This window comes from Bombus pyrosoma, linkage group LG7, assembly GCF_014825855.1.
Source record: "Bombus pyrosoma isolate SC7728 linkage group LG7, ASM1482585v1, whole genome shotgun sequence".
In the NCBI taxonomy this organism is placed as follows: Eukaryota; Metazoa; Arthropoda; class Insecta; order Hymenoptera; family Apidae; genus Bombus; species Bombus pyrosoma.
Window position 1 is genome coordinate 14,464,353 of NC_057776.1, and position 24,465 is coordinate 14,488,817.

The 24,465-nt window shown below is 34.3% G+C and overlaps 1 protein-coding gene across 6 annotated transcripts in view; it reads left to right on the forward strand.

Moving 5' to 3' along the window:
* Positions 1-24,377, forward strand: part of LOC122569141 (class A basic helix-loop-helix protein 15-like) — a 257,562-nt gene extending 233,185 nt beyond the window's left edge. For 5 of the 6 annotated variants that reach the window (XM_043729712.1, XM_043729711.1, XM_043729710.1 and 2 more), the window contains 4 exons: positions 9,738-9,896; positions 11,638-11,826; positions 13,403-13,539; positions 18,558-24,377. In XM_043729712.1, coding sequence (XP_043585647.1) covers positions 9,768-9,896; positions 11,638-11,826; positions 13,403-13,539; positions 18,558-18,714 — 612 coding nt within the window. In that variant the 5' untranslated portion in view covers positions 9,738-9,767 and the 3' untranslated portion in view covers positions 18,715-24,377. Of the gene's footprint in view, positions 1-9,508; positions 9,653-9,737; positions 9,897-11,637; positions 11,827-13,402; positions 13,540-18,557 lie in introns of those variants that run through there. The other variant, XM_043729713.1, reaches the window with a different exon arrangement.
* The last annotated feature ends 88 nt before the right edge of the window (positions 24,378-24,465 follow it).

Genomic DNA, 24,465 nt, shown 5'->3' on the forward strand with positions numbered 1-24,465 from the left:
TAGTCGAAGTTGAAAGTGGAAGGTGGTACGAAGAAGATGATAAAATTTCAGTTATCTTCAGTTTCGAAATCATAGGGCATTTTAACTAAGGAGAATCTAGTAAGATAGAGTTATTTTTAAGTCACCTAAGATCCCACACCTTAACATTCGATCTTCAACATTACTCAGAATAATCAAACTGGCATGTGTATTATGAAACGCCGATATAATATGTTAATCTTTAACATATATTATCCTATCTATCTTATATACATATTAATCTTTAATGTATCGTAAAAACGAAAGAAAATATCGTCCACTTTAAATATAGCAAGAAGAAGCGTCAAAAGCCAGAAAATGACACGAATAACCCTATGATAAAGTTGAAGGTAAAAATAAATAACCTCCAGAAATAAAGTGGCATACACACTGAATTGATAACTACAATCGAGAATATTAATTTCAGTTGAACGAGTTTTCTTTTGCACGGGCAAAAGTTATATTCTCGTAGAAATAAATATAAAAAAATAATTATATATATATATACATTCTTGTCAGGCTGTAAATATAAGTACAAGATATATTTCATTGTTTAGCACGCGATTAATAACGAGTTAAAATAGTCCGGCTTTTAAATGTAAATCGCTTAAAAGTGATTCATAACCGAATTTGTCGAATTACAACACGAATCACTCAGCTCGACTCGAATATCCTTCTGACCCAAATATAACCGCAGTCTCAATAGCGTCCGTTCTATCCGTTATATTAGTAACATTTCGTGTTTTAATAATTCCGCGGTCATCACACTTTCTCTTATCGTTTCACTCGATTCCGTCACTCCGATTGAAGCGACACTCGTCGTTGCTCGGATTACTGATACCTCGTCGTGGCACGTGAACGTCATCGTCGAACAAATTTCCTACTTTAAAAAAAAGTGATGGACACGCGTTCGTCGTTCTATATCTACAAGCCATTAATTATAGCAATAATTAACTGCAACGCGCTTTAGCAATATGTGTAGACTAAGTCACGGACTCCGGCCGGTTTTAAAATACTTTCGTGTCGCGAGTGTCATAATAATAACGAGAGTCTAGGCCTGTAGTCAGGAAACCGCGCGGCCTGATAATATCTTCCATCGTTCTGCTTCCTTAAAACCATTTGCCGAAACGCGACCAAGAGGAAGGAGGGCGTGCTTGAATTTCGACCGAAAGTTGAAATTCACTCCACGACCGTCGTCGACTCGTCCGCTTTCACGAACGATTTGCTTGCAGCGAATAAAATCTTCACGGCGATTCGTGGAATTTTGACGTCGTTAAAACGAGAATAAATGAATGGATTTTTCGACGCGCCACGTCGTTCCGGTTGATTCGAACGCACGTTGAGAATCTTTGATGAGAACCCATTTAGGTCATTCGCTATGATTAAATTAGCGGAGAATAATAAATTGATACTATTATTACCTTACCTGATAACTGATCTTATTACTCAGAATAATAAATTGATACTATAAGTATTATCTTATGCAGTTTGTCGAGAAAGTAAGGAATTTTATAACTTGTTTGTAATCTTTCTTAAATATAGTGAACATTTTATTATTGAAACCTTTTCTTGGAACATTATTGTTCTGTGTTGTAAGTTTGGAAATTGTTGATATAAGCGAGATATAACTGATAATTCTAAATTGAAAACTAGCGTGTAAAATTACATCTACTTGATGGTTGGCTATTTTTTCGTTAATAGCTGAATATCGCGATCGAATAGTATTCGGTGATGAAAAATGGAAGCTTGTTGGCTAAAATGGCATTCGATTCCTAAAATTCTCCTCCCGTGTTTCATTAAATGTACAAAATTCCGCAATTATTGCAGGCAAAATGGACTTTTCCGAACAAAGGGAAATAGTCGAATTGAAATTATTTTGGAAATTAAAACGAAAACATATAATAATTATAATTGTATAATTATATTAATTTAATAATATATTATTATTATACGATATAACACATAATAATTTATACTTATTGTAATCAAAACTGTTGGAATCACAAATAAAATTTTATGCAAATATACTTATTGATTTATATTATTAATTCGACATATAAAAATAAAAACAGACTCTTCAAATTTAATATTCTTCTTTTTAGTAGACTTGTACTCTTTAAATTCGTTTCACAGCAATAAAATATCGTAAAATCTTTCACAAGAAAAAATTTATAGGTAGCTAAATATTCGCAGTGCAGCGAAGAATGGAATAAAATGATGTTTATGAAGATAAAGGAATTCTAGAAGCAAGCGGATGTGACATTCTTTGGTTCGCTGTTCCGTGTGCTCTGTACACTTAATGGTTAACTCGTTGAGTGTGTCGTGTTTTTATCAGCGTGACGTTATCTTTGACGATATTGATCAAAGCTGAAAATAATCCGTTTATTGAAAAAGTCCTTAACGCAGTGTTTCTGGATTGTCTCCAAATATATAATATTCGTTCATTTATTAAATGGAACTTTTATGTTTTCTTTATTAAACAATCCTCTTAGCTATCGCAATTTCTTTCGTTATTTAAAATCGTGTCGATCGTTATATATTAATAACGAAAATCTTACATTTTTCTGGCTGGAAAACTGCTGGAGCAGAGATTAGAATGTGAAGAATCGTATTTCATAGAACGAAACTGTATTTCAAAAAAAGTTTTTTATAATCAAGCGAGATTCAGTTCTGTGTGAAATTATAATATTCGTCTTCGACGTATGGAACTTTTTCAAAAGAGAGCATTAAATATTTAGGAGAAAAACTTGGATAACATTCCACGTGAATGAACTCACAAACCGGATCTTTGAGGTGAGAAAAACCACTATTATTTCCTGTCAGCGAAAATATATTTTTGAAGAATTTATTATGAAGAAAAAAAAAAGAGAACAAAACATCGTCCGATCGATAACATTGAATATCTCGCTAATTTTCTGACTATTTCTATTCCTTACATTGAATAAATTCGAGTTCCTTCGACGATATTTTCATAAAATATTCGACTTGTCGAAACATTTGCGTTTTAGTAGCTGTTTCTTCAGGCGTGTCGTGTTCGGAACAGTTTCGCATTGTGAACATGGTGCTTTCTAAAATTCCACTTACGATGCTAAGAATTATCCAAATAACTGTGCACAGATATTGTCGAAACTACATATTTAGAAACGTAATACATTATTAGAGATGCGATTCGATTCTAAAATATGTTGAGAATCTTAAGTAACGACTCAAAGATATTCAAGTTCAGAAATTCGTTCGATGTTATCTCTGCAACATTACAAAATTCTATTGACAAATATCGTCTAGGAAACAATTGAAAGGTTTTATTTATACGCAAGATAAGAAGAATGAAAATGCCAGATAATTGCAAGCTACTGTGCAACATTCCGAGAAACATTTCTCTTTCGATTAGTTTGACATGTACACTACAGTTCAGAAGTATCCTAATACTTATTTATTTTTTCGAAACTGTGTACTACAGTAATAAATAATAATTTAATAATATATACGTATATATTGATGTATCAAATATTTATATAATTATCAAAGAAATAATAATAAATAATTAATAACAAATATAAATCAAACTGCAATGAATATTATTCTTTGTAATCATCGTAGCTGCATAGAACAGGATATTAGAAGCGGATTAAATTTGCACTTTCGAACGACAATATGAAATAATAAAACTGGCGTTTGTAATTGATAAACGTTATAAAACTAGTTTGTCACTTGATAGCTTAAGTATTAGGTTGTCCGAAATGTTTCTTTCGTTTTATAAGGAAATAATAAACGCACAATGTTTTTTCTTTTATATTAGTTCATCGAATTATGCACGAATATAATAATAGAAATAGAACGAAATGGATCATACTTAATTCAATAAAATAATATAAAACAGAAATTGTTGTTCATCTACCATCACCTTATGAAACGAAAGAAACTTTTCGGACAACCTAATACCTGCTAAGGCACCTGTTGTTCTTAATTACTTATAGATATTTAGATGTAGTCATATACGATTCAATCGTACACAAGCAGAATAATATTTACAAACTGGATTTAAAAGTCTCAAAAAACAAAGAAAAACAAAGGCATGTGATGTCGAGAATTTCCACTCCCAGGAAGTGAGGTAGGAACGATACTCTCGAAATCATTGCTAATCTCACATTGAAATTTTACGTTTCTACGCGGATATGATATCGTAATGTCTGCAATTTGTCGAAACGAGGCATCGCTGTACGGACAAGTACGTTCCTCGAAGAGATTCGAAGTAACGAGACTTAAGTAAATACTATACTACGCGAAAGAAATTTCGTTCTTAACTAGCTCGTAACTTAGTCGTAACGATGGAATTCAAAATTAATAAAGACAAAGTTACCTTCGTCGATTTTATTTCGTGGAGATGCGGGAAGGATACAATTTATTTTTATCGGGAACGGCACACTGCATCAAACGGTAAATAAGCGAATAAATGGCTAAAAAATTATTACACCAAGATTATGGTAATCTGAACGAGTTCACTCGCCTTTCTAAGTTAAGAAATTAAAAGAATATCACACTGATATGATATACATACTTTGAGAGTTTGCTCGTACGAAATTTACAAATCGCATTTAAAAGTTATCGACAATCAAGTTAAAGATAACATTTCCTGTAATTAATCGTAAAGTTGACTAAGGACTTGCAGAATCATTCGTGACAATTTTTCCACGAACACAACTATAAAAATGAAATATAAACAGGTATTCATAATAATATTTAATACGTCTGTTTACGTTCCACTTTTATAATCGTGTCCATAGAAATACGAATTTGCGTAAACATCAGCAATTTACTTTCTAGGAATACCCAACGAAGCATGCGAAACATTATCATCGAGGATTCTGACAGTCTTAGTCAACTTATGATTAATTACAGAAAATTGTAAACTTACCTATTCATAATGATATTTAATAGATCTGACTTCGGATGTTTTATAACATTTGTGCGTATAAAACCTGCACATCTTTGCGTATAAACATTTTTCATAAATATACACACATCTAGCCTATTAGTAAACACTCACCTACACGCAAGTAATGTTCCACGAAAAACTTCTATATATATATATATATACCACCTAGCTGATATTCCATCATGTGCCATTAATTTTACGTGTTTTTAAAACGCTACACGGCCGTATTATATTGCCGGCATACGAAACATCGCAAAAAGTGGTTCAAGTCCCACGAGTTTGCTGAATTTTCGAGCAAACCAGCCAGTTTCTTTTTCCCGACTTGTTTCGCCAATATTCCGGCTACATATGCAACACGGATAAATAACCCGACATGTTTAGCCAATAATATATATACAAATGATTCCTGGTGTGCAGATAATAATGTGATCCGGTGCATTATATCGCTAATGAATAGACACACGTCCAACTCCGAAGGACTTGACACGCGGCGCGACTTAGATAACTCCGGTAACGTAACGTTCACACAACAGAGTCGTGTGTGTTCGGTGTAATGGTCCCACGTGATACACCGTGTCCCCGTCATTAATGAAGTCGCAGAATGTATTCGCATTGGGTGCCATTATACGCGAGCTTCGAGCATGTACTCGGCCGTGAGCAAGAATGCTTCTGTGAATGTCGTCGACAGAACCGCTGCGGTCTGAGGTCGATGACGGCGCAAAAAAGAAAAGAAAAAAAAACAGAGGGTAAGAAAAAAGCGAAGAGAAGATAAAAAGTAACGAGGACGAGAGAAGAGTAATCATTTTCTTTGGCCGTAAAGAAATGACGTTTATAATGTCAATGGGAATATCGCAGGGGAATTTCTTTCTCTCTTTCTTTCGATTCGACCGAGCCGCAATTCATCCAACGCCGATGGTGTTCGACGAACAGAAGGATGTATTACCAATAGATTCGACGAAGATTAATATCGAAGAATGCTCGAAGGCATCTCGCGAATCGAGCCATCGAGTCAAGTTGATGTCTCAGTTGAAGTGCACGCTGAAGATCTTATTGTGACACTCGATAAAGCGTGTAAGACTCGCAGAGTTTAATTGCCTTTTTCGCGTGTAATGATACTCGGTGCTCGGTGGCTCTCTGCAAACGTGTTTTTAAACGAGGAATCTTGCATGCTCATTCGGAAATCGCTTCCAGACATTTCGATGGGAGATGATGACATCGTGTTAGACTTTTATTTGGTGTTGTAGTTTTCTATTATGTGTGATCTTGACAGTATTGTGAAATTATCTTGTACGGGATAATCGAGTGATATGTGTGTATAGAAAAAAAAAAAGAGGATTCGAGACTGATTTACGAAATAGTAAATAATTTACTTTGGTTTATTACTGAGTCATTAATCTTGTATAGATTAATTCGCGTTAATCTAAGTTAAGAAATGGTTTTCCCTCTAATGGGTGGTGTTTTTAAACCATCTGAGCAAACTTACGATATCGTTCGTGAGAGAGAATGTTTGAATTTCTAAAAAATAAAACTCTAGGATATCACGAAATTGTCATACCTTTATAAAGAAAATTGTAAAATTGAGATTTTCATGGGATTTTTCAAGAAATGGAACGACGAAATCCTTTCTAAATAAAATTTCAACCAGCCACAAGGTAATTTTCTTTCTGAATGACAGCTCTTTTCCTTTCCATCTTTCACACGGTTAACCTTTCTCGAGCAAGAATATTTCGCTGAGAAAAAAGGATTCGCAATATTCCACTTCCTGACTAGCTGGAATCCACGTTCTCTGTGTCAATATGTACGTAGCCTGTGCAATTATGCTTCTACACTAGATTCTATGGAAATAATAAGTGCCTTCTGCAAATTTTTATTGCACCGTACCAGTATGGAACGCTGCACGAGCCAGTACATTAGAAACAATTACGATAACAGATTATAATGTTGAATGTATAATTATTTTCACATGATCGTAAGTAACTCGCTAACGTAACAACATCGACAGTCATAAATTTCGCCAATATATTATTTCGTAACTTACTGCCGTAATTATTTATTAACTCCGTTTATCCTATGTAAAACGTTTAAAAATTATCGTCTGAAATGTTAAAACTCCGTTAACGTTAACTCTGTTCAGTGTTAGATACGTAGTTGGGAATATTCAGCGAAGAGTATAAAAACGCAGAATTATTACGAGTCAGTTTCCCCAACGAGAAAATCGAACTGACCAATCCAGAAGAAAGCATCAGTCGCAACAGGCTTTCTCTCCATATTTTCTTCGCTGTTTTTTCTCTTCAAAGTAATACTCGAACTTAACAAACGCTAGAACTTGTCTATTTCTTCAATTCTATACATATATACACTAGGAATTTTAATTACGACCGTGTTTTGATAATAATTATACAACGTTATTTCAGTTTATACGTATATTTTTCTTTTGGATTTTGTAAACTCGTTGTTTGTGCTCAATAAAATAATCGTTCGTATGTATGCCGTACAATATACAATATGCATTTATACCAATGCACGATATTTTTAGTAAATTCTTGTAATATATATATATCTACTAAATACTAGAATTAAACATAGTGATATCAATAAATTTTAAATTTAATTTGTCGATCGTTCTTATCATAGGGTAATTAAATATGACGTATTAATTAAATAATATCGACCCGATAATAACAATCTACCGAAATACGTACATGTATATATATATTGTATTAATAATAATAAAAATGCCATTTGGAAACCATCTTTCCCGATTCAAGCACACAGGAAAAATAGAGAAAAATGAAAAATCAAACAGCATTATGAATATCGAGAACAATAATTAAAAAATGTCAGAAATCGTGATTACATTATTTTCTTTTGTCGATAATTCCTCGACCTATAACTGTCCATACGTCGCGCCGGGTCGTCGCGTTGATACACACAATTACTTAATCGCAGATCGTAGAGCACAGCGAACGACGTCATTGTGTGCGAAGAATTCTTGGCATTGAATCAAGCAGAGTCAGGGAAAACGGGATATCCCAGTTCGATTATCTCTCGGTTTGCGTGCACGTCTCTCGTGCGAGTGGTTCTTGATTGTCCTGAAATGTTTATACATACATCCGTTCAAATTATCGGGAGATCCCCCAGTTTGTTTATCCTGTTTGCTATGGCAATCTTCCACTGTTTACATTTGTACTTCCCCATTGATTTCCTTCTAAAAGTTTAACATTGTAGACCTTTCAAATCTTTCTATAGAGTTTTCCATGCGTTTTCGATCGTTCAAAAAAATAGACAGATAGTTTAGAATTTCGATATGCTTGGAATTCCACGAATACTTGATACCGAAATTAGAATTTCTCTTTAGAAACTGTTAATATGCGCGCAGTATCGTTGCATGTTTACTGTACTTACCTCTAGTTGACACTAGGGATCGGCGGCTATTGCAACAACGAATTATCGAAATTCTTATTGCGTACGTTTGTCTTCTCGTAACTTGCAGGAATTCACAGTTAGCTTCACCCAGTTCATAATTGATATCGAGTTAACACGGTTACGCGTCGAACTGTTAAACTACTTACGATGGTTTACGAAAATATTTGAACACTTATCGACGAAAATTTTTTAAGAATGTTACTATTACACGTGTTATATGAAACTGTCTGAAATTTTATTAGCACCGTAACGAAACACTCTATGGTGACTACGTATGTACGTAGATTGGTAAAATTTGACACCAATCTGAAAATGTGTATAAAAGTTACAAATTGCTTACTGCAAACCTAAATAAACCAAAATACAAAAGACCTAATATACATTATTAAAAGTAGAAATTACAATTTGAATTCCTGTACATCTTCAAAGTTTCAAATGTTATCAAATAAACCGTGATAATTATGTCTTATTATAACGCTAATGAAATTTCAAAATATTTTATACAAATATCCAAATATTTTCGTGGCACACTGTATAGAAAAAGGTTCTATCTGCTGCTATCTGACGAATCGATTCTTCTGAAATCCGATGTAGTCCAACGAATATTTCTTAACCTTATAGAACACACTTTGAGGTTAAGAGGCCGCCTATGCTATATGTCACGTTATAAAGTATACATTTCTTTAACTAAATCCTTTTTCCAAGATATTTTGGACTGTTGATATTAATAAAATAAATATATATATACCCTTGAATCTTTACGATTATTTTCCACATGAAAACTGATAGAATAATACCTAAGCTAAAGAGGTAGGGGTAATAAACCTGTTGACAGGTCCGACGGTGCACTGATGTGATTTTTCCTCGCGTGTGCACTGATGTGATTGTTGTCTACGTGTGCACTGATATGATTTTTGTCCACGTGTGCACCATAGGATTAATGACTAACAACAGTCGACTTACTCAAACGCTTAGCCATTATACAGCAACATACACGAGAAGATCATTTATTGCTCTGTTAAACCGCTTATACGATTACATAGAAAAAAGACAATGACCTGCTATAAGTCAAGAAGATGAATTGATTCACCTGAAATCCAATGTAGTCGAACGAATTTCTTAATGACTAACAACTGACGACTTACTTAGACACAGCAATTAGCAACATGATTGCACGACAAAATTATCAATTACTTTCGCGATACTTTCTACGAATACTAACGGAACACAACCGGAGAACCAGACGTTTGAAACACTAGTGACGATGAATCGGTGAATATCAATGATGAAATTAGCGGTATTTAAATATTTTGAAACGTTAAACGGAGACTAATGTTGGATCCGTGTACGATTGCAGGGGGTCCAAAGCGTAACTTTCCTCAGGATAATGCGAAGCCTGGAGAGGTTATCGGGTAGCGATCAAGACTGCGATCAGGAGATGTATATCGACCTAGACGACGCTTCCGTCGATTCGCTTACCGGAAAACGAAGTCGCCACCATGTCGTTGGCGCGGAGGTAAGGACTTTTCTTCTATTTTCGGTGTAATTAAGTCGGACGTGCTAGCGGAGGCACTTCGAGGCCGGATAAATTAAATTCTACTCAAACTAAAATAGCCTGTGTTACTCGTTTCCTTGCGCTTGGGCACTTCTTATAGCACTGTGCAGGAGTAAAAATGCGAGAACACGTGAAAAAGTTGTATGAATGTAGACAACAAATTATATGTGTACATTGATGATTAAAAACATCGGCATAAATCGCGTTTTCCAATATTTTTAAGATTTGTCTAAGGTACTGTGCAAGAGTAAACATAAGGACACGATAAAATTCTATGAAGAAAACATAACGAATAAAAATTCTCACATGGTGTACATCATATTTTCTTGGTATGATTTATTATAATATGAAATTTAATAATTTATACGGATTGACTTATCTCACTGTAGTTACAGTATTGATCGATAAAGTTTATCAAGTAAGTATCGAGTCCTTGAGATTCCAGATTAATTACAAATTCAAGAACTTCACCTCCCTTATTATATGGAAAATCATTTATAAAAATGAACAGACTTTTCGTCGACGGTAATAGGATAAGATGAATAATATACTAAGATAAATTGTCAATTATTAATATGTCTGTACGGTTAAAATAATACATGCGTATATTATGCAGTTAAACTATGATCACTGCATACATGTGAGAGTTACGCGTGAAAGAAAATACAAAGATAAAGTTATCACATACCGAGCTTTGTAAACGCTCTGAACAGGTTATTTTAGTTCTTGTAGAAACATGCAACATATACAGAGATAGCAAGGTGGATATATTTAGAATAATATATATTCAAATGAAATCTAAAATTGCAAATATTTCTCATTATCATCGATTAAGATTCGGTACGTTCAACAGAGTTTCTACAATTTCACAATAATTTTGTTTCCAAGAAGAGCCGTACAGGTGCAGCAACTTTGTGTTATCTTCCTTTGATTGATTAGAGATAACGTTTGTTGTAGTTCCAATTCAATTAACGTAACTGATATACGGAAATAAGTACTCGTGTACTTATTCTTTATAAATAACGATAAGACAATTAACTTGTAAATGAAATATTGTAACGATACGTGGATCGCTATACTCGCGAGAAATATTACCAGTAAATGTATCTATCGATTGCCTTTTTCGAAAAAAGGACTCCAAGCGAGAATCTAATTACGTATCATCGTAGTTTGTACAGAGAATATACGTGTAAGTGTAGCAGCAAATAAAATTATATTATAGATATCAGAGCAATCTTAATCTTATCTGTTACATTACGAGTAACTTGAATTTCCAGAGGATATTAGAATACGACTCGTTATATAATTCCGTGATTATACCGTACATAATGAAAATATATCGATGAAATGCGAGGATCAATGCGAGAAGTTTCGCCTCTGATACGTCTTGGAAAAAAAAAATGGAGAACGCAGTTTCATTAATCAGCATTGTAATCAGCGTTTCTTATTAAAAGTAAACAGAGGTCACTTCAGAGGAATATTCCAAATAAAATTCATTTTTCTCTAATATCTTCTTCCATCGATCGGTCGTACATGTAAATTCCATAAACCCTTCGTAAGTTTGCTTTCGTCGTTGGAATACTCATAGTCAATCCGGAAGAATTGTTCCCTGCTAATTTAGGGACGAAATAATTAGCCAAGTAATTAGAATAGTGGAAGGAGCGAACATAAGTTAATGAGTCTTTTCGGAACGATTAAAAAGGTGGGTGAGGAGAGTGACAGTAGTGGCAGCGAGAGGAGCCCGAAACAAGCGAAAAGAAGAAATCGCGGAGGACCACCGACGACGAGAAGACGAAAAAGTGGAATTTCTGCGCGGGAAAGGAACCTGAGGAGGCTCGAGAGCAACGAGAGAGAAAGAATGAGAATGCATTCCCTAAATGACGCTTTCGAGGTAATTTTCCACGCGTTACAAAATAGCTAGAGATTCGTGAGCAGCTTTTCACGACACACTTCAATCGTCCTAAAAAAAAAAAAACAATAAACGTCCAGGTTAAATTTACTCGTTTGAAATTTAATCGTAGGAAATCTGAAAATCTGAAAATTTAACTAACTCACAAAGATATTATATATTTGAATACTCGTTATCAAAATCTTTTACAATTATAGCGTAATCGTTGATTATCATGAAAACGATGTATTTATATACATATTATATACATATATATATTTATTTTATTATATATATACTTTTTGTGTCGATTCTAACGAATTGTTATATTCATGATATATTACAACACGTTATAATACGTTCACAACAATGAGACGCTATATATATTGAAAAGTACTCAAATTCAATTCAATCTTCGAATTCGTATCTTTTTATCTTGAAAAAAATTACACGTCAATTCGTGATATTATCAAACTACAAAATCTCCAACTTCTATTTCCAATATAATAAAGCACAGTTACCTAAGTCGATAGGAAATTTCATTTTTCAAACCACGTATTGAACGCGGTAACTTTATCCTTTCGAATACCTCGTTCCAATACGATCTTATTATTTCATATCCCCAAAGGCTTTTTCTTCCATGCTCCGCACAATACTCCGTTCAACGGAATAATAGAAGCGTAATATCTAGGAGATGTTGCCAGTCAGTGCCGGATCTGCCGTGAGCGTGGGCGATTCGTGTAGTACTTGAGATGTTATTTAAGGGCGGAGACGCGCGGTGGGGTGTGAAATAAGGGAATCCACAGTTGTAAACTTCATATGGTAGCTCGTTGCATCGCCTTATGCAAAAGTCATCTTTCCGCAAAGAGGTCGAGGAGAAATAGACAGACAACGAGATATGGATATCGTAAGACATAGAAACTTGCAGACATGTACAGGGTGTTGAGAACATTTTGAATATTTATAATACGATTGTAGATATCAAGAATATTGAACGAATGAAAAAAGTTCGCGTACAAAATGTATCGTTTCAAATTATAAAGAATTTAGTTTTAGAGCTAGAAATATACTGATAACTAAGGAAGGAATCGGCTAACGAACCTTTCTCTCTATTCCACTCGCACTTCGCGTTTCTCGCTTTGATGACAGTTGGAATCCAATTATCATTTACTTCCTCAGAGTGAAAAACATAGAGTGTGAGTGAGATAGAGAAAAAAGTTCGTTAGCTGATTCATTAACCTGCGTGATAACTATTTAGTAGTATACTTCAAACGTAAAATCGAATGGTAATACGAAAAATAGCTTTGAAGCGACATTTTTGTGCGTGAACTTACTTCATCGTCTAAAATCACAGCTTATCAAATGTCATTTACTTATTAACACCCTGTAAGAATGACAAATTTCAAGGAAATTTTCTATGTTTAAATGGTTTCTAAATGGATAAATTCTCACTCGTGTCTTTATTTTATTAATCTTTTCTGGAATCTTCTCTGCGATATAAATACGACTTCTCTAGCATACACAACTTCAATTGTAATTGAAGTGTCGACTTTATCGGGAATAATGTTATCATTTTCAGCAACTACGCGAGGTGATACCACACGTAAAAATGGAAAGGAAACTCAGCAAAATAGAGACGCTTACGTTGGCCAAGAATTACATAATGGCCCTGACAAACGTCATATGCGAAATGCGTGGCGAGGAGCAACCGTATACGTAAGTAGTTTTATCAATTCGTACGCGAGTTCGTTTAAAAGGATTGTACATAGTAATAAAAAAAGATAAAAAGGAAAACAGAAGGACAGAATCGCAGTTATCGATAAAAGAAAATAAGACATCTCTGCGGCAAATCAATTACACGTGATTAACTTCGAGACTATCGCGTAATTCTGTTTTACCTGAGCGGTAATCCACGGTAAACGTAATCTGTTGATAAAGATAATGCCCGTAGAGATATTCAAATTTCGTATTTTAAAATGCCACTCGAAGCGTAATAACTTATTTTCTAGTTTCCATTGTAACGACAGCTTGTGTTTCACGTTGGACACATTCTATACGTTAGAAAAAAAAAGTAGGACAGTCGTTAAAATATTTCTCTTTGGTACTCTTCCTTTGTTATATCGTAAGAATTCTGTATTTTATATGTATGTACTTTATTTATATTTCAATCAATTATTAAATGGATTTTCGCGGTTGCAGTCGAGGGCATGGTTTTAATGCACACATTTCTTTTCCTTTCTTTTTTTTTTTTTATATGTTTTAACATCACATCAATTGCGTATAGTCAGTGAGGATAATAAAGATTGAAAATATTACGATGATTAGAACTTGTTATGTAACGTCGCGTCTTTCAGAAAAAAGAAAACCTATGGTCATCAAAGGAGTCGAGACTCTTATTTAGAGTTTCTTAGAGAAATTCTTTAAATAATCGACTTTTGCAAGAGGCGTTTCGAATGTCGTGTACGTCGATGTAACCGAGTTAGAGTACAACGTCCGATTGCCATTAAACGGTCGAAGATGCACCGCTTTTTCTTTATTTTCACCGTTCTTTCAACGCCTCGATGCTTCCTCGTCCGTTGCACTCGCATACTTACATATTTCCAAATATCTTGCTCCTTTCCTGTTTATCATTCCATCCCACTAATCGAAGACTATGATATAATTTCAAATAGGGTTACAGTATTCTTTTTTTGAATCCATTTAACAAATTATTAGCAGATACGTGAAATCTTTTGTATCGATATAGTCTCGTTATTAACAAAGACACGATCAGTTTCTTCGCGACATTATACATATTGTTTTATAAATTTTCTTTATAAATTTTTCGTAGAAAGCTTTGATCGTATGCAGTAAGAATTAATTTTCAAATTTTTTATTAAGAACTTACGAATAAATAATTAGCGATATAGTCTAATATAGATAAATACCTATGAGTAATGAAACAGGAATTATTCTAGCGAAATTTAAATTTGTTAATTCCGTGTGACAAATGCACGAATCTGATATGATCGACAGTTCGTTTGATCGATCTGTACCATCGTTATCAAAAATGGGTATACTATATAAAGGCAGAGATTAAAGTAAGAATTTTATACTAAGTTCTAGTCTAAGTTCGAACACGTAAAATACTCGAATCAGGTGAATTACTTTTCTTAACGCGTATACGCCATGTATAAAATTCATTACATCATATTATAAAACGATAAAAACGCAACCGAAAACATCGTTTCGAATATCAAAAGATATTCATAAATATGAAGATAAAGATCAAAACGAAGAACAAGTATATTGCTACGATTTATAGTTCTACCTCCAAAAATAAATCAATTAAGGTCAAATAAGATAATCATTAATGTAATCGATTAAAAATATTCATTTCGCTTATTTCGTTATAAAAATGACAGAAACTTTCCAAGTGCATTCAGGAAATTCTGATTTCTCAACGCGAATGAGCATTTCACAAACCTCTCTATCAGTAGTTAATCCCGAATTCCCCCGACCTTCTTTCATTGATTGTAAATATCCGTTGCCGTGACATTATCTTCTAATTGCAAAACGAACAACGAGCAGTAGTTGTTAATTCTGATAGAAGCTGTGCATACCAAGTAAATTAGTTACATGAACATTTATATTCCGATCGTACTGCGACTCGTTGCCACAAATTTCACATTTCACGGCGATTGCGCTCGCTGAACCCTAAATGGTGCAATCGAAATGTCTTCATTAACATCGGATTCGCGTTTTATCGAATTCGAACGTTCCGTGTGTATATATATATATATATAAATATATATATATATTCGCTAGCCGACCACGTTCAAGATAAATAGAATATTATTCGTTATTATTTATTAACGTTAATATTCGCCGATATCGAATCGACATTCGAAAGCAAAGACAGCAATTTTATCGGCGACCTTTGCTTTATCCGCTGTCGGAATACTCGTCTTACTGGCATTATCTTTCCTTCTGCCACGAATAAACTAAACACCGATTAACGCTTTGCTTAATTTTTGACTTTGAAATTCTTCTCCGGCGAAATTTATCGATTTCGCGAATATACAAAAATTGAATGCTTCTCTGTGTTCCCTTCTGCTTTTCCTTCCCCTGGATGATCAATCGATGTTTCATCGACAATCTCAGGATCGACACTGTTCGAAACGATGACACAAAGATTTGTTCGAATCGTTGGCGAAAAGGGAAAAAGAAAAATCGAGAAAGATGCGAAGGAAAATACTTGGTCAACATCGAAATTATAAGATAACATTGTAAGATAACGGGCAAGATAGTGGCATCGTGTCAGCTTAATTGCATCATAGGCATCGAGGTTGTAATGCAGCGTCAGTAAATATTGGAAAATATTAAAAGTTGGTCGGTCGACATGTACAAACTTCGTTTCGTAATTTTAAAAGATGACCGTTTAAAAGAAATTCGCCAATAAATATTTAGCGTGAAATCGAGAACAAGTTCGATTTTTTTAACATCCATAATTTGCAGAGCCGCCCCTCTCCTCTTGATTCTGTCGCGTGTTCAACGAAAGGAGACATCTCTCGCATACGCCGTACAATTCGTACCCAAATCCGGAATAATTAACGAAGAGAAATTCGAAAGTGTTTTCGGTAACCGCGTTAAATCACGACAACTCGATTTATCTCTCAGTCGTTGGAATAGAGCCAACAGCCTGTCTTTGCCACAAAAACAGGCCTCATCAACGGTACATTGACTAAGAAAACAAAAGATAGTGACGCGACGCTGTTTCTTTCATGCTTACGTTTTTTTCTTTCTCGTGTGAGCGTCACAAGGCCAAGGTAATTAATTGCATTGTGATTCATTGCGTCTGAAAACAGTGTCGTATCGTAACATGCAAATAACGTTAATAAACTATAACATACATTACATATTGCATATGCTCGCAATACTGGGAATAGTAATGCAGTACGATTTAAACATAATTCGATTTAATGAAGTTGTTTTATTCCGAGAGGAAAGATATTGTCACAATGCGAGGCTATCGAATCTTGTTCGTAATTCGTAATTTGTTGGAAATATCATCGAATTTTCGATTAGCGTTCTGTCTATTGAAAATGTTTTAAAATGCCCTTTAAGACGCTACAATATCTATCGGACTGAGAGTAGTAAATACACGGAATAATACACCAGAAATAAAACGCATAATTATCTCTCGTCGTATTAAAGATATCCGAATAAGTACTTGAGATAAAAGTTAAATAACTTTGCAAAATGTTATTTCTCTCGACTTTTTTCGCTAGTATTTTATTTCAAAGCTTTTATTTCTGATTAAATCAACTATTCTTTATTGACTTTCTTAATTATTTATTTGTTACTTTAGTACGTTATTATTTCCACTATTTACCATTTTTAACGAATAAAAGAAGTAAGTGCTGATAACTATCGTTAGACGTTCGATTTTTCTCTTGCAAAGGTAAGAAAAACAGTATAATTTTATTTCTAATAAAATATTGACGATAGTTTAGTTTATTTTTTAGTGCGAAACAGATAGGCCTTTCGAAAACAAGTAAGAACACTTTGTGCTTCGTTTAAACGTTGCTCTTAATATTTCCCTGTATCTCTTATAAGAAAATAAAACACTTTAATATTTTGTTCCTGATAATTCACTCTGCGTATACGATATTCATTTTAGAGACTTCGAAAGACCATGAACTTTATATCTCAGTCGACTGAACGCAAAAACTGCAAATATGTACATACACGAGACATTTAAACTAGCGAACGCGTTTAAATTGTTTCTCTATAAAATAGAAAGTAAATTAGCTAGTACCACTAGCCACGCACTACTCGAAATATCAATAGGATCGCCCACTCGAATGTTTTCCATTTCACAGAGAACTATTCAGCTCTTTGGTCGTTGAAAAATATTGCTATATCGAATACACTGCCGTCCATAAATACTTGAACAATTCTAAATTATTACGAGGATATAAAATACGCTTGAAATGGAACTCTTTAATACAATTTTCGCCTTTGATCTTATCTCCAGCAATCATATACAATTAGCAGATATTGATCGAAATAACAGTTAATATTAATTAATATAAACGAAAGAGCGATATAATTGAAGACTGATGAAAATTGACGTGCCAAATAAATTTGCACGGTATTTGGGTCTTCGAACAATTGAAATATGTGTCTCGAACCAGTTTCCAAATATTTATATAGACTTTGTAAGGTGTCAGCTACTCGTTACAGATACATAAAGAACTTGTACAGTACAGAAATATTGCTTGTTACGATTTAAATTTACAGAACGTTTGATTCCATTGATGGGAAGAGAAGGAAGAATTAATAATAGGAAAATGTTTTTCGATCAAGAATATCGTCCTTTGATTTGAGCTAGATATTTATAGACGATAGTGTACGTTATATTCTTCTGATATCTAACGTGTGATTAAATGTCGAAGAACTGTTTAAATACTATAATTATATGCTGTGATGTTATTAAAATATTCGAGAATATTGCAACAAGTTTAAAAATAACATTGAAACAATAACAGCTACAGTGATAATTAGCAAAGCAATTATAAATACCAGCTTCGATATGGAGTTAACTAAATTTACAACAGAACAATCGTATTATGTCGATAATTATATTCCGATCGTACGTCATACGCTCTGTCTGGAAATCCCTTTGGCGGGCAAGGGGCTGTTACGAAAACAGAGAGCAATTAAAATAACATGAGACAATTGAATTTCAGATTCGTCGATGGCGAGTGTGGCTCTAGCAGCGGCGACAGCACAGGCCAATTAGAATTAAGTGGCGGTGAACAACCGGAAGAAGCATCTCCAGCATCGATGCACGAAACTAACAACAATAGCCTACTTCATGAAGATTTAGAGCGCAGGATACCGTAGCTGGCCCAATTGCGTGCGAAAGTGATCGATCCTCGTTGACAAATCCCAGTTCGATGAAGCTAAACTTCGTTTTAAGGCTGTCTTCTGGTAACGAACCGTGAAGAAAAAAAGAATCGGCCAGGAATTTTAAAGCTTCGTAAATTCAAAGGAGTAAAAAAAAAAGAAAAGAGAAATCGTAAATAACGACAGTGACAAGAAAAGAAAAAAAGAAAAAGAAGAAAAGAAAAGAAGGCTTCATCGAACCTAAGTAAAAGAGGAACGGGAATGCTAAGAGAGAATCATCGTCGTCGAAACGGTCGTGTTAAATAGCCACTCGAGATTTATCGAAGAAGATGCAATTCGGCTTTTACGAAATGATCCGTCCAAGGTCGACCTCTGGAGATCTTTCGAAGGCCAACAAGGTGCGAGGATGACAGAAAAAGAAAAAAAGACTGACTTCACGGCCAGTCCGGCTGCAGAATTCTCTGCTTCTTCGTCTCTTTTTTTCTTTTCTCTTTGTCGCGAACTTTTTCTCCTCCTTTTTCCGGTGACATCGGCCCGTTACCTTGAAACACCTCGATCTTTCGACCACAAGCGACATCGATGCAAAGTGGCTGAGACTGTATTGTCACGGATCCGTACCATCGTTGTGCCCATTTTCAATGTATTAATCACGTGCCAAAGGTATCCGAACAGAAACGAGGAACGAGCAAACATCGAGATAGTTTAGTCGGTTCGAAACGATCGAAAGAAATGGAAAGGGAGCGAGCTTACTGCTCTCCTTGAGATTCGCGATTGTTTGAAGGAAGATAATTCGAGGGAAGATTGGGAGATTCGCACGATGCTTGGCTGGAATTTGAAGGATTTCGAGGTCGACGCCGTAAGATCGGATCGCATCGACGACGATAAACGATCAGATTGCGACTCGATGAAAAATAAAAAGATATAAAGTGTGAGAAACTGTGATAGAATTTCGTATTAGAACCTCGTTGCACACTGTGCTAAATACTTTTTTGTTTCTTTGTGGTAATCGTCTACGGGCTGCAAGTTGAATAGAAACCGATGGGGACGTTCGTCGGGCCGGAACGGGCCGGAACGAGCCGTCTCCGGAAGAGACGATCGAAACAGGACGACACACGACAGCCGTTGACCGCTGCAGAGCAACAACGAACGAAAAAGATGGAAGTGACCGCGGTAAAAAAAAAATATATATATATTCGGTTCGTTTAACGCGGTTTACGCATCAAACGGAACGCGCCGCTTTGAAAGTTAGAATATTTCCTTTAAAACTCGCTGTTACTACTGCCAAATGATTTTGATCGGAACGTAATGACGTTTGAAAATTCGAAATGAGAAATTTTAAGCGATTCTCGTGTCAATAACTATGGAAGTGAGTAAATTGTTAATAGAAATAAAGGTGACAAGAGGAAAATGATATTAGCGGTAGTAACAGTAAGAGAATTGTAACAAAAATAATATAGGAAAAAGCAAGGGGCTCCGTTTAATGTCTGAATCGAGTAGAAAGAAATGGGCGTAAGTATATCTGAAGACACGGATTTCGAAAAATAACGCGTACCTTAGACATATACATATTATATATATATATATATATACATATATATATTAATATATACGTGTGTTGATATTAGCACGTTGGTGATTAATGCGATGTATATTAATCACGAATGTGATAATATAATAATTTACTGTATTATCTCGAGAACGGGGACCAGAGACATCGACTTAAGTTACCAGATCTCGCTGAAAGGCGAGATACACACGCTTCGACTAGCTTCGTACGATCGACTCCACGAAGTTTGCGCTTCTCTCTTCGGTAAAAGAGCGGGCGATGCATTTAATCGATAATGTTCATGGTCGATGCACGAAACTAGTCGCGCACGATTTTCATCTTTCGCTTTAAACTCGAGGATGTTTCCTTCTCTTTTTTTCTTTTATTTTTTTTTTTTTTTTTGTACTTGTCTCCTTTTCTTACTTTTTTTTTTTACCGATTCGAGCGTGAACAGTCGCTTCCTTTCGACGTTTTTCGTGCGATTACTGTTCGATTGCGCGTAAAGTGGTCGTCGTGCATAACTGAATTCTATGCGTTGAAGTTAACGAATAGGTTTCACGATCAAGTGAAAGTAAAATTAGCGAAGGTGAACGAATTTAACGAGAATCCGGATGTTACGCGTACGTCTGAAAATTGTGATACTTGCCTTGCGCTGAAATCAGCGTTTCTATCGAAAAAAGAAAAGAGGAATTAGAAATTTATAGATAGTCCTCGTGACTCGTGCAGTCTGGATTTTTCAAAACCGCTAGGAAGTTTCAAACGTGAGCTGCGTCTTCTCATAAAATGACTCGAACGTTTCGTCAGTATTCCAATTGACCTGATCAGAGGTCCGAATGTCAAATTAAAACTGCATCCTTGGACCTCTGACGAGGTTGAATATAATTCGAGTGAAACGTTGACATTACTCCGTATAAAAGAAAATCAAGCTACATACATATGTCTAAGAATTTGTGTCAGTTTTAACTACTTAATATATAAATTTGTGATGTTTCGAATGGCCTGAATATATTAGAGACTTATAGCAGTGTCGGATAAAAATTTCACTGTTTTTACCGTTAAAACTGTCGGATCGTCTTCCTTTTATTAATGCTTGATTCGAAAGTTTCGTAAATATTTCTTCCTTAACTTTCTACGAAACATAGCTCTCCTAATAATGTGAAAGAAAAGAAAACGCGACTACTCTAATTGTTACGATATAGTATGTACTTCGATCTATAGATCATATTACGATGCCTAAATCATGCACAAAAGAACGTTATAAAAGAGTGATATCGCTCTGTCGAAATTTAAATACAAACGAATCTTATATTTGTGTGTGTGAAGCTTCCAGCTCTGTTTGACGTAATATACGATTACTATATAAGAAAGTGATATGCATGTTAAATCCTTAGTAATTAATAGTGTCGCTACGATTTTCATTTAACATATTGACCGAGCACGGAACATTCGAAAAGAGAAAAGCAAAAATAGTTTCAATATTTCATCGTATCGTATCACCACTTTTATATTGTTTCCTTGATTTTCGTCATTTTTAACTATAATAGAAAAAATTACACGTTTCGAGAGCATCGATCATATCCGCTTACTAATGGTTTTCAAGGATATACGTGATTAAGTACCATAAGATACGAGTAAATATAAAAAAGAAGAATGTATATATAGGTACTTGAGTTATGTTTCTATGTAGTATATATTATGTATATGTACACACATACGCAAAATTATCTATAACATAATTATATATATATATATATATATGTTATATATAATTATATTATATATATATATATGTATGTATGTATGAAAATATATTTTCTAAACGAAAGAGTTTTATAAGTGACCATATTCTGCATACGCATTTGTATGCAGTCGTGTGTATACACGCACAGCGGTTGTGCGTTTGTACATGTATCGTCGAAAGAAAAAGAACGTAAGAAACAATATATGCATATGTAGATATGTATACAAATGTAACGGAGTATATATCGTGTACATTGTATTCGATTCAAAAGTGCACAATCACTTATTTCTTGGTCTACCGAATAAAAAGTTTTATCGAAGATCTAATTTGAAAAATGAAAGTAGTAAGACGGTAGAAAATTTAATATTCTTTTTTAATTCCTATGGACTTAAAGAGTCGGTCTTTTATCTCGTTTAATAACTATCTGCATTTTTATTGTAATCATAGTTATCTGCAGATATCGGATCTAAAGAGAAAAAATTTAGTCGTAGTCGAAAGTCGTACTCTACTTTGTTCATCTATAACCGCAGTACTTACAAAACTACCAAAAATCTAAATTTCTCTTACTATTAAACTCGAGCAGAAAGAATCTCTACGAATTCAATTCTCAAATCAATGTGAACTAACTTGATGTTTCAAACAGTTTAGATCGTGCATGGATGTTGCCATTAAAATCGGGACTATTAGAATAGTACCTAAAGATTATTTATCACTGTACGTAATTAATTTAGCATAAATCTTCACGCGACACTAACATTATACGAATCAATGATTACATAACATTGTTCAGAATTGAAAAATTGTATGAGATTAATGAAAAATATCGATGGCAGCTAATAATCAGAAAAATTGTTCGATTTCATCGTTACATTTTCATATTGGAAAGTTGTTCCTCTTCGCGAGTATGTTTGTTATATTTACGATATCTAAGAAATAATTGAATGTGTACGACTAATCCGGATGTAATGTACAAACACGCAAAGGCACGTACGTGCACGAAGAGTTTGCGCACACGTATATAAGCATACGATTAAATAATGGACAAGAACGTCGCGAGAAACGGAAATATATTGTCTTACAATGATGAGTCTCAAATGCGGGAACTTCCTTTCGTATGTAAGAAACAGAATTAAATTATCGCGAATTGATATTTTTCGTTTAGGATACGTATGAATGCTAACTCTTCTCTACTTCCTTTCTTTCTTGCGTTTTTGTTCGTTGAAAAAATCCCAGAAGGAACCAATATATATGTATATCGTGCAATCTTAAAACCGAATTTAACGTTAACGATAGAAAGTATGAAGAAGTTCCACGCCATATTTTTCATGGTTCTCTAAATGTAATTGTGCTCTTTCGAAGGAATATAACGATCGAAGCTAACGGTGATACACATTTACCATCCATTACAGTTTCATACTCACGATCAGAATTGCATAATTCAAGAGAAAAAAACATATTCCTATGCCACATATTAGATTATATTGCGCACCATATTATTGTTATCGCTATGATTACTCTACGATTTGTATTATTATTATTAATTATTATTATTATTATTAATATAATTATTAATATTATTAATATTTTATTGCTGTAGTTTAATGTCACGTTAGTACAATTCTTGTCATTTCGAGTCGATCGGCGCACACACGCGAACTCTTTGTTTCATGATGAACATGGATCATGATATTATTTATCGTTAACAATGAAAGGAACTGAGTAAAAATAGTATTTGCAATAGAAAGTAATCACGCACAAAGTTTCCTGTGCTTCTCATTCGATAATCGATATATCGTATTTTCTTGAAAATTGATCGTAACTGAACATACGAATCGACCGTCATTTCTTCCTGTTTCTATTCCGAATGCTATTTTGTTCGGGTCTGATAACGAGTTACAGAATTTTACTAGCGTACGTACATAGACGAACGGGGGGAAAATTTTGTGAATACGGTAACAAATAGATGATACGTTGATCGAATATTACACGTAAAGCATAATATACTTGTATGTAGATACTAAAGGAATTTTTCGAAACATATTCTCCCTCGATCGAACAACCACACTATTCATCTAACATTTCAACACGCATAAAATACGCGCTCGTATGTCTTGCGATATAAAACGGTATGTAAACGAACTTTTAAGCGAATCAGTCTCGTTCGTTAATATTACTAAGGTACTTAATTTCTGAAAATAACAGGGTGCAATTTTCTACGGCATGTATTCATCTTTTAATGTTCTAAATGGAACTTCCTTGATTTTGTACACGAAGAAGAAAAGGATTATTTTATAGTCAGACGAAAGAAACTTTGACGAAACTTGGAAATAGCTATGAAAAAGAGAATTTGAAGTTTCTAGCGTCGATTTTCTTTGACATAAATATGTAAATCTCACCATTGAAACGCGAAATGGAATATATGGGCAAAATATTACGTAAAAAAACTTTGACGACGTTCTAA